Source organism: Neopsephotus bourkii, unplaced genomic scaffold (genome assembly GCF_033783945.1).
Source record: "Neopsephotus bourkii isolate Nb327-2 ecotype Australia unplaced genomic scaffold, CSIRO-AGI_Nbou_v1 NB_977, whole genome shotgun sequence".
NCBI lineage: Eukaryota > Metazoa > Chordata > Aves > Psittaciformes > Psittacidae > Neopsephotus > Neopsephotus bourkii.
In genome coordinates, this window is record NW_026901471.1 from 897,711 (window position 1) to 910,111 (window position 12,401).

The 12,401-nt window shown below is 36.5% G+C and overlaps 1 protein-coding gene across 4 annotated transcripts in view; it reads right to left on the reverse strand.

Annotated features, from left to right (window-relative positions):
- The window catches only part of TBCK (TBC1 domain containing kinase), a 98,758-nt gene that overhangs the window by 83,534 nt on the left and 2,823 nt on the right, over positions 1 to 12,401 (reverse strand). For 3 of the 4 annotated variants that reach the window (XM_061359439.1, XM_061359441.1, XM_061359438.1), the window contains exons 2-3: positions 9,929 to 10,163; positions 7,352 to 7,424 (exon numbers count right to left, since the gene is read on the reverse strand). In XM_061359439.1, the coding sequence (XP_061215423.1) occupies positions 7,352 to 7,424; positions 9,929 to 10,121 (266 nt within the window). In that variant the 5' untranslated portion in view covers positions 10,122 to 10,163. Of the gene's footprint in view, positions 1 to 7,351; positions 7,425 to 9,928; positions 10,164 to 12,401 lie in introns of those variants that run through there. The other variant, XM_061359440.1, reaches the window with a different exon arrangement.

Below are 12,401 nucleotides of genomic sequence, written 5' to 3' on the forward strand. Positions count from 1 at the left end.
ATCAAAGGGACTTTGCAACTAGGCCAATAAGCAACAGTGCTTAGGAATTTCATCACTAGCAACTAATATTCCAAGAGGCATTAGAAGTGTATCGCTTTGATCTATATCCCAATACGTGTCATCACAAAAGGCAGGAAACACCTACCTAGAGAGGTAACAATAAACTTAAGTGTAGCCAAAAGTAGATGCCTGTAACTATAAATTAGAAATTGACACATAATTAATATTAAATCTCCTTGAAAGTGATATGAGAAATGTGATCACCAAAGGGGCAAGTAGAGATAGGTATAGCTGCATGTAGGAGAAATCTATCAACAAAAGTTGCCAGACAAAAGCACAAGAGAAGCTCAGCAAACTGTAAATATGCAAGACATACTCCCAAATACCTAAGAAGGATGACTGCCAAAACATAAAACAGAACAAGCAGTACTGGGTGTACAGGAGACCACCACTAGGGGGGGCTGGAGCATGGCGATAAAAGCATCGGGCTTTAGATAACAGTAGAAGAAAGACTGGTTCATACTGGTTCTTACTTCACTCACAGAGCTATCAAGCACGATGACCTTGACTCCCAAGAACCAAGGGCCATCACTACCACTGTTAACTGTACAGCATCAGTTCTGTGGTATTGTATGCTCACATCTAATTTACAGTATATGTTACAGACTAACAATTTTGTGTACACAGTGGTGTTTAACAACATGCATGAGTTAACCTCTAGCAAGATATGTGCTGTTAATGAACGAAATTAACAGTTTTAAACCTTGAAACTAGCCCAATCTGCCAGCATTCTAACCTTCTAAACACTCCTATCACAGCACTCTCCAATCCCACGGTATCTATCTAGCTATAAACACACATGCAAGTGCATATATCAGTCCCAACACAAGTTTCTTCTGTCTGCATATGTACCTGTGTATCTGAAGGTCCTGTTGGTTTAAGAGCAGAGCAATTCAGTCATCTTAGTGCTGTGCCCATGGTATGGTGCCCAAAACAATTGCAGGGTGGGAAAAAATGGCTACATGATGTTTCCCATAACATTATATTATGTGAATCTATTATTTCAAGTCTGGCACAACACTGATGTGGGGACAATATGGAACTAACACAGCTTCTAGGCAGGAAAGCAGCTAGCTTGGGTCTGGGTATATTTGTGCTATAGAGAGGAACTTAAAAGAGAGAGCATCCATATGCACAAAAGAAACGATCTCAAACCACAATGACGTTAGAAATGTTTGCAAGCATATCAATGTATAAGCCAGCTGCCTCATCACTAATTGGTGACAAATGCTCTCCTGAAGACATTACTCAGTAGTCCCAAATGCAACAACTTGCACTTTTAAATTATAGTCCCTTTCTAGAAGCGCATACTATATAACAAGTTTAATGAGTGTTAGCTTTTCCTTTTTTTTCCTTCATAGAAACAGGATGAAGTGTCAAACACTGTATTAAGTTGGAATAACCCTATACTAATCACATCTTGCTCTCACAAGTGTACAGACAATTTTCATTCTACACACAACTATAATAAATCAACATTAAGATTAGTAATGTGCCTCAAATCCAGTAAGATTTGCACAGTATGAATTTGACATTTGTTTTTTTCAGCCATTAGCTCATTAGTAGCAGTTTGCCCATTTATGCAGAATGGAATCTTAACACTGATCGTTTCACAGTTCCTTGTAGAAATGTTTCCGCAGGATGAAGCCACCCTCTCACTGAGGATGGCATTTGATCTGTTTGAAAGAAACTCATCACCCTCTTTCACTAGATACTGAAGACTCAAAACGCTCTGCTTCTTTTGTTCTCAATTAACTCAGCATAAGTCATATTTAGCTCAAGATCTTTAATACTGCTTTTAGCACGGAAATCTGTATGAAGTATCTACAAGAAACTACAGAAGCAGCATAGTAGAGCAAAAGGTTGAAATACTACTACACACTTTTTCCACATCTACAGATTTTATATTGAATGCAGCCATCATATCTACTTTTTAATAGCAAGAAATAGACTATCATATCCTCAAAGAGTAGGATTCTGTTTTCTTTTTTTCCTGGAAGAGAGTAAGCTAAGAAATAAGCATGTACCCACTGCTATGTTTCACATATAAGAGAGACACGGGCATGTGTTCTGGGATGTCATTGTGCTGCCACCAACAGTGCAGCTAACTACACAAAGAATTTGGTTCCATACCTAAAAAAAGTCCCTCAGCCATCAAGATCAACAATGTTCACCTCAACTACCTCTTGGAAGTTACACCCCTTTTCTATTTCAAACAATTGTTTCTGTTCTGTGAGGGGAAAGGCAGTCACAGGAGAAAATCTATGCTAAAAGGAACAGTATGAGAGGACTTGCAGTCAGACTAAAGATTACTTACAGGAATAAAAACACTCCTATATGAAGAAAAGCATCATTGGACAATATATAAACAAGCCTGGACAAATGGCTAATCTTCCGTCATAGTTTTGGAAGTAAAGCATTGGCAAGAAACTAAAGAAAAACTCTTCAAACATGAAATGCCCAAACTACAGACTCTCACACATGCTTAGGAAAAAAAAAGGAAGTTTGTTTATTAATGCTACTTTATTTTACTACATCATTTATCCTTGATAAATGCAGCCTCATTATGACATATGGTTTTCTCATGTGAAATTCCAACGCAGACTTGATTCAAAGCAGAATATGCTCAGCCCTTGAAGTTCTGCTCATACACAGCTCTTTAAGTCAAATCATGTAAAACCTTCAGCCTTTTGATGACTTGCACCTGTCTTACAATATTTTTTAAGAATCCCTTGCTACGCAGAAATTGATTCCCCCCTATCTAAAAATCTCTTCTGCAGCATAGTTTTACTTCAAATTTGCCAAAAACACACCAACAGGAAGTATGGCATAAAGAAATCACTGATCAATCACTGAGAAATCACTGAGCAGACAACTGTGTAATGCAGTCAAATAAAACGTACTCATCCAAATCAGTCAGATCATGTTTTCTCCAAACTAGTAAACAGCTGCAGACACAGTCTGTTTCCTATCAAATGTTCCGTGTATAACAAAACTATACCTTGTATCTCTGACGGTTCACTAGTAATTTTTCAAAACCATGACTTTCAAAGCATACAACAACTACGTTTTACTGAAGAACTCAAGACTGCTCAAGCCACAAGTTGAAGACCCGTCCAGAAACTCTATTGTAGATGCCAAAAGTCTGCTGAATGTCAGTATTTGCCAGCATTTTTATTATTACGAATACAAGTGCAGATCAACTTCTTCAAAGAAGAAACACACTTCAAGCGTGACAGAGAAGGGAAAGCTCTCAACTCCTACAATCACAGCACAAGAGCAGAGAAAATAACTCCTTTACCACTGTCTGGAAAAGGTATCCCAAAGGAGTAGTCTTAGATGTGTTTAAAAGATGGAGAAGCTTAAAATATAAAGGCACATCTTACATTCAGGTCTGTGGCATCAACAGTGCTAAAATAGCCATTTCGAAAAGCTTGTAAAATTTTGACTGCCACAAGCATGAAAAGTAGCCTTAGTGAGGTTGCTGAAGTACAAAACTCCTTCTCATAACTTTTTGTAACTTATTTTCAGCTCATTCACAAGAAAATATCCTTGCATGCACAAGGCAACACAGAAGAAGCCAGATGGACCAAGACATGTTTTCAAATCTCTGAACAGCATCAAACTATTTTGAGCTTAAATCAGATATTTACTATTTTTTGCTTGACTACCTAAATGAATTCCTATCTCTTTAAAATTTAACTGACTCTTAAACATGCTGATTTTGCACGAATGTGACTGCTATAAACTAAGTACATACTTTCTCTAACACAGAGTAACAACGGACAGAATAATAAATTGGGAATTAAACAAACAGGAAACAATGACCCAGACACTAATCTCTCATGCAGAGGACAATGGAGATTGGTCTGGTAAAAAATGGGACATCAAAGACTAAAGTTTTATCCTACCCTATCCTATCCTAAAACTCTTCCGTGGTTGCAGCCTGAGTTCCCTGTGGAACAGAACTCCAAAAGAGTTTCCCTGCTGTTACTGTGATGCCCTGTGGAAGCAGAGTAAAAGAGATTTGGAGTTAATGTCACTTTTAAAAGCATTAATTGTAGTTATGATGTCCATATGGCATAAAACCCTGAATAAAACACAGAAAACACTCAAGAACTGAGGGTTCCTTCTCTGCATCTGGTTACCTATGGTAAAAATTGCAAAGAGCCCACGCATTTCATCCATTTTAGAGTTCTTGAAATTTACCTGATAAAGAGTTCTAACAGCAGCATATACTCCTAGGATCCCAAATATTCATTGCTTAAAAGAGAAAATTATCTGCCCATAAATTACCAAACATTTTCATTACCCTTTGAAAGTGAAGTGGAACATGTTAACTTTGAGGACAACGACACACTGTCTTTGTAATTACTGGAGACTGCTGTCACAGTATTGTTAGGTAATGAATGAATTCCTGAATATCGTAAATAATCATAAATCCAAGTTCTAGAAAAAATTTGGTGGTATGCTTAGTAAAATTATTTGCTGCACGGTGACATAACAGGTACGGTAAATGGTTAGAGCTCTGATTTCCAGTATTCAGCCTCTATGGGCAACTGATTCATTAGAATGAGAAAACTTGATGAGACTCAGGTTAATAGAACAAATAACTTCCTTGGATTTCTTTTTTCTAAATATAATTCATATATTAAGGAATGTGTGCTACGCTTGATGCATGACTTCAGGAAAGATTAATAACTGCAAATAACTAGCAAACAGCTGTATGGCCTGTTTTCCAGTATGCATGGAAAGACACAGTCCATAATGTAATGTCTTGAATTTCAGTACTAACATAATAGAAGCTTTCCTGCTGACTTTACATCAGCTTGTGGTACAGGTGCAAAGGACTTAGGTTACTGGCAAGCATAAGGAAAATTAATCTAGAAACCAGAAAAGCAGCTTCTCACATTCCACAAACAGTTTATAAAATTAATTGCAATAGCATACACATCAACTCCGGATGTGTAACCAGCTATGCTATCATTGACCAATACAATCAGAATACACGTAAAAAGCCAAATATTTCCCCCCCAAAGGTAATTGATATAGACAGATCATATAACCAGTAACTGGGAATTGGCACATCCAAGTTATTTCTGGAAATTTATGGGTCTCACATAAGAACCAAAAATGTCTGCTTTTATTAAAAAAAGAAAAAAGTAGAGGAAAAACATCAATCTTGTGAGAAGCTTCATGTGAAGTGAACATAATTTATCTTTTAGCTACTACTGCAAAAGCTGTAATTTATAGTAGATGAATCACTAATGTCTCTTAAAGCTATGAACATTCATACAGGCTATATTTTAGCCCTATGCCATAGGTGTTACAGCTTCCTGAAGAAATCACAATTGGCTCATTAAAAAGAAAAATCAGATAGCAGAACAACTTATTTTAATAAAAACTCTCACAAGACAAGAGGAAAAAATAAAGCCGAGCTTTAGGCATCTACTGTCAAAAAAGCTACAGCCTAAATAGCTGAGGAAACTGTCACAAACTAAGTAACTTCTTTTAGCACATAAAAAAACTTGAAACTGCATACCCTAGCAAACTAGCTAGAAAGGTCTCAAAATTCCTAGTACAGAGGGAAATAATAGATATGCATATAACCACAACTGTTATTTGAGACAGTTTTGTTTATAGAATTATGAACAATTTTTTTTCCCCTCAGAAAGTTATCTTGCAATACTAAAGATGCAGGATTAAATTGCAACAGAAGTTGTCAAGAGTATCTACATAAGTATACTACATCAAGCAATTCAAAGCAAATTAAAACAGCTCCATGCATGTTTTCTCAAAACAGTCAAGATGCAGCAGGCAGCCTGGGTTGCTTCTCATCTGACACCAGGATACACATGTTCAAAGAACAGTGTGAGGACTGACTGAAAAAAGAAAGCAAAGAGTTTCTGATGCTTTAACTATTTCTGGAACTTTCCATAACAGTAACCTGATGCAAAACTGTGTGAAGGGCTGTAATCTATACCACACAGGAAAAGCCCTTCGCACCTGAACACTTCTCTACCTTAAGAAAAAATGGAAGCCATATTTCCCTAACATTCCTGTTCAACACATACCGTCATACAAGCTTAAGCCCCCCAAAAGCTAACAAGTAGGCATGGGCCATTTCACATTTAGATTTACCTCTGCCAGACAACACTGTTAGCATCCTATTGAGGAGTTGCAAGGCTCAAAAGGCTACAGATCCAGTATTACTCCTTTTATACAAATCAAACCTGGGATGAGTCACATGAAATTTATCTGTATAGTTCCTGATCAAACACAGCCCACCTGAGATGCCCAACATTAACTGGGAAGACACATAAAAACCCATTAATTATTTCACTGAGTAATCATCATCTCAATGCCTTTATGAACACCAAGAGAGATGAAATCTAATGTTTGCTATAAACTTTTCAGAAACTAGAATGAAGAGACTTTGGATTTCTCTAAACGTGCTTTGTATTTATATATTTGTGTGCTCTGGAAATAGCCAGTTAGCCTATGATGTCTTGCTATTCCAAACTGAAATCATGTTACTCTTCTTCCACTCTTTTAATTTTCTGAATTACATATTCTTTAGGACAAGATGCCACTTCTTTGCTCCTAAGATGCTAGTGACAGACTTAAAACTGCAGTTAACACTTTTAGCAACAAGTATAATGGGAATTTTGTTTGTTTGAGTCTTTAAAGATACAGCTCAAAAGTTCCATACATCCCAGTATGAAAGCAAATATTCTTGACATCCAGCCTTTGGACCTTGTTTTGACCAAAGCCTTGCTGAATTGACTGTATTAACTCAAATGTAAATCACTTACTAGCACCCTGGCATATGTATCTGACATACTGTCCATTTTCTAGTTAATAAATAAAATACATTTTTGCATATGAAAAACACACATAAATTCTGTGCATTCTAATGAAAAGCTGTATTTCATCATCTGGCAGGCATACAGTGTTCAAATTAATTCTTACAAAGATACTTATCCAGTCATAGATCTGATCTTATTTTAAAGAAGAAAACCCAAAACTAGTATTACAAGACAGACAGCACGAGTTACAAATGTTTCAGTTTTAAGCAAGTTCCCCATAATCCTTCTGGCTTTCAGAATCGTATGGAAATAAGTACTCCCTCTTACAGGCATGTGTTTTGTCTGAAAAACAATATCTTTAGGTTAAACATTAACATAGTAAAATTTACATAAACCAGTAAAAGTTAGAAAAAAGTTTGGGATTTTGCCATAGATGATGTGAAATTATGGTGAATGGATCTGATTTTAGCTTGATACCTTACCTGACTGGCTTTCCTTCTCGTAGCAAATCTTCCAGACTCTCTTCGCAGTGCTCAGCAGCCACCACCAGTCTCTCTAATTGAAAAAAGTATAAGAGGAGTAGAATCCAAAGAAGACAATGGGAGTACAGACTTCTCAGTCTACCTATCTGGCAGATATAAAATATTTCATATATTGCATGTAAAATTACACATAATTAAATGTTGAAGATGTACAACTTCTGGATATCACCACCATTTTCATTCATGGGATACAGAAGATTATCTTTCCTCCTTCCTCATGCAAAGCACTGTTGTCCTGGGTTTAGCAGTAGCAGTCATTTTTTCTCTTTCTTGGTAGCTGGTGCAGTGCTGTGTGTTGACTCACCGGCTGGGAACAAAGCTGATAACAATGATGTTTTGGTTTGGCCAAGGACTTTGTGAGCCTCATGCTCTGCCAGGGAGGAGGGGAAGCCGGGAGGAAGCAGAGACAGGACACCTGACCCAAACTGACAAAAGAGGTATTCCATACCACAGCACCTCATGCCCACGGGAGAACTGGGAGTTACCCGGAAGGACAGGGGTCTGCCGAGTCGGACTCGTTGTTCGGCGGGTGGTATTGTACTCTTTTCCCTTGCTATTATCTCTTATCATTGTTGTTAGTGGTGGTAGCGGTGGTGATTTGTGTTGTACATTGGTTGCTGGACTGTTCTTATCTCAGCCCATGGGAGTTGCATTCTTTCGATTCTCCTCCCCATCCCTCTGGGAGCGGGGAAGGGGGGGGAGCCCCTGGGGAGGGGGGGTGGGACGTGGGCCTCGACTGCTTCCAGCCCGGCACCACTCACTGGGAGTGAGTGAACAAGCTGTCTGGCTGGGGTTAAACCACGACAACTGTCAATCCATCTATCCAGTAACCTCCTAACAAATGCTGAATCCCCCAACCAATGTCAATCAAATCTGACTTAAGGTCTGAGGTCTCAAAGAAGATAAACATCCACATATTTGCAGGAACCTGTGAACGGCTTATTGAGAGATAGACTCAAAATAACATCAGCTTTGAGAAAAGGTGCTTGGAGTGAGCACAGGAGTTTTAGTCCTGATGAACCAACTAGCACATTACTAGCTCTAGTATCTTTTACTCAACAAATAGTGATGGGACTGGCAGGGATCCCACATGTTCCATAGACTGATGGGCTGGCTCTGAATACTGACATTTGCAAGAAAAATAACAATAAATTACAATGCATAGGGTTGACAAATGAAAACTTCTGTCAGGGTCAGAATGATGAAATTTGCACAAAATCTGCCATTTTATTTGAAAGTGATTAACTGCTACTTAACCACTAGAAAGAAAACGGTCTCCTGACTTCAGGGCTAGACATTTTATTTGCTGTCCTTCAAGTTACTTCAATTATGAGAAGATTGTTTCTCCTTCATATTTATACATGCTCAAACTTTCACGTCATTGACTCTTCACTGCCAAAAAGGCTGTGTTTTCCTATTTAACTGTATCTTTCACTTACAAAATGTTAGCTAATGTTTCTTAACCTTTCATCCCAAAGAATGTTGTAAGAAAATCCCAGTTCCTGTTTCAAAAGGTACTAGAAAAAACAAGATGAAAATGAATAAACTTTCTAGATCTCCGGATGGCAGAAAATGAAAAATATGCAAATAAAGAGCAAATAAAAACACAAAGAACCCCCACCCCACAGAATACTTCCATGTTTGGAGTCAGCAATATCCTAAAGATTTGAAACATCCTCTCATACTACATACTAAAAGGGAAAAACGTACTTTCTCTACTTTATGAGACCCTGTAGCTAATCAAATACATACAATCCATTTTCATGTGGGAACATTGTGATTTAAAAGTTAAAGATGGCAACCACTTAAATTGTCACAGGTGTTCCAGCCTTTTTGTGACAATTAAGTGCTGTATTCCTGCTGAGCTTGCAACAGAATAAGATCATCTGGAGTACAAAAAAAAAAAAAACCAAACCCAAACAACTAAAGCCTATTTGAGTCAACTATAAGTGTGATAACAATTACTAAGGGAAAAAAAATCTAAAATTGTACTAGAATAAAGTAATTGTTAGGGGAAGAGATCTTAAAGAGCTAGAACAGAAAATAAATAAATAATGGAAGCTTGCAGCCAAGACACAAAATAACTGCAACAGCAAGATCAGCTGCAATGTACAAGAAACCTAACTATGACATGAAAATGTTCACAATATTAGAACATGGGCATAGGAGCTCAGTGTCAAAAATACATGTATTTCAACATCCTACACAAAAACATGGCACAGCAACTGAGTATAAGAATTTTAGTGAGGTATAAAAAGAAGAAAGTTCTTGGCTTTTATCACTTAGCATATCATAGAACAAAATAGGACAGACAATTAATCCCTTTGATTCTGTATAGAAGAAACAAAAGCACCAGTACCACCAGTCACAGCAAAGGTATACAGTCATTTTGAGACTAAAAAACAGCCACTTTCTGGTGCTATAAAGGCAATATACTGCTAGGTCACCTTTAGATAGGCTGTCACAAAAACATTATTGTAACCATACATAAAATTTCCTTACTAAACTGATACTCACCGTGTTTGCCTCTGGTAATGTCAACATACTGGCAAAGTCTGGGATGGGTGATTGTTTTAAGGATTTGAAATCTCCCCAGAATTTTGATGGAGTTAGGTGTCAGAGGAAGGCCATTACTTCCACAAACATCATGTGGCAGAGCAGAGGCAAAAAAGGTGGAGGCACCCATTTCAGTGTCTTTTAAAGGAAACATCTTTTTTGCACACTCCTAAGCCCTTCAGAACAATTTCCGTTCCTTAAAAAGAGAACAGAGAATAAAGATTTATCTGCAAAATAGATAGACTCTTGTGACTAAGCTTACTAGTTGCTTACTAAATAACACAATTTGAATGGTTTGGGGAAATGAGACTTTTTGCATAATAAAAACAATAACAATACAATGCTACTGCATCATAAGCACTACATTTGAAGATCAAAAAACAGTGATAGTTTTAAGAACGGATCTAAGAACCAAATAATACTATTTTAAAAGCAGATAAAAGCTTTCATGCAAACAATCTTCAGGTGACTACTGTAATACAGTAGGCTATTGATTAAAAAGCAGTAAAGGCATGAAACAAACTCTTCTATAATACCTTCTTTGCAGCAGAAAATTCCAGTAAAAAACCTAAAAAGTATTTTCTATGACTCTTGAGTGACCCCATGACAAGTTGCACACAGATGCCCAGATATGAAACATATTTACCTAGTTTATGAAAATGTAAATTATGGAATGTATCCTCTGCTTTAACTAATACAGTCCAATTTAAAATACAAAGGAAATATAAGACTCTCATCTGCATTTTTCCCCCTGAATACAAAAATGAGATATGCACATTTAAATGCTAATATACATTATCCCATTAAATATAAATGCAGAGTATTAAGCAATCAAACTTAAAGGAAGAAAATCTGAAACAGCATTGAGCATTGGAGTTTTCTAGTAGTATTTTTGGTATTAAAGGTCTTATTTGTAAAGATACAATGCTTTCATATCTCATGAATATTTACTATCTTCTGGAAAGCATTTATTTTAGGATGCCAACAATGCAATTTAGAGTTAGAATGTTCCATTGCAAAGACATAAATTGGACTGAATGCAAGCACAAAGACTTACTGGCATACAGCAAGTTCCAACTGGAAAACTTTAACTGAGTATTTGTATTAAGACCCTATAAAAACATCATGTCTGCCAAATGAACTACCTGGCTTCAGAAAGAAAACATATATTAATCAGGAGAAAAAATATCTTGATTTGAAGAATTAATTATAATCTTGCTTGGCACAACAATTCTCAAATAATTGCTCTAAAATAAAAGAATGTTAATATGATCAGGGTTGAGGAGGAAGAGTAAAATTATGCCAAACAGTGAGATGCATTATGTCTCTGAAAAGTAAAATATGTAGGGTGCAGTATTTACTATTTTTAAGGTAGAAAAATAAGCTTCTAGATAATACTTCTCTAATACACTGCATCTGCATTCAGTGGACATTTAGAAAGGAGTTTTTATTCAAAATGTTAAATATCAAGTCAATAACTATTCTGAGATATTAAACTTTTCTTGTACTGTTGGGCACTTGGCCTACAATAATGAATTAGACCACTGCAATGCTTTCAACTAGACAACTGCAGATTTATCATTTACTTCCTTTGGTTAGGAACCACACAGACAAAAAAGAAGACATGATATAAGCAAACAATCTATCCTGTCAGCCACCTAAAAGAACCAATAAAGAATTTTAATATATATGCATTAAAACAAGTTCCCTTACTATAGAGTTCATTTTGTGCAATCTGCTAAAGCAATGAAAAAAAACAACCCTCTCTGATGATGGAGAAGAGCTAGTTCTGTCAATACTCACCTTCACAACTTAACTCAAATCTCTGTCCTTAACTCTCAACTTCTACAAATTCCAGAGGCTGACTTGAAAAATAAACCAAGTAATCCCCAAACCTAAAAGCTTAATCCTTCCAACACCTTTAAAAAGGGACACATATATTACAGCTAAAGTGAAAGGCATTGTTTTAATGAAATTATTTCAGTCTAGTCATGTATTCAGTTGCTCATTGCCATTTCTAAATTCAAACAGAAGTGTTATACATATTTTAAAATTTCATCTCAAAAAAAATCTCATCTAACTATTTTTAAATTAGGTTTTTTCTTTTTTTCAAATCCACATCAAAGTCTGGCACAACTATAAACAGACAGAATGCTGCACATTCTCCTCATGTTCAAGGCATGCAATTTCACACCTTAAACTCACCTTTTCTGTACAGAAAAGATACATATTGCATTAATTTTATGATTTGGAGGAATGAATTATGGCCTGTAGAACTTCCTTATTACTTTGGAATAAAAAGAGGAAGAGAAAGGTTTGTTATTTTAAACTGACACTAGAAACAGATAAGGTAAATTCAATTTTGGGACTGAATTCTGAAAATTCAATTCTGCTAATCTGGAACAGTGAGGATGGAAGAGCAAAGAAAAACTTG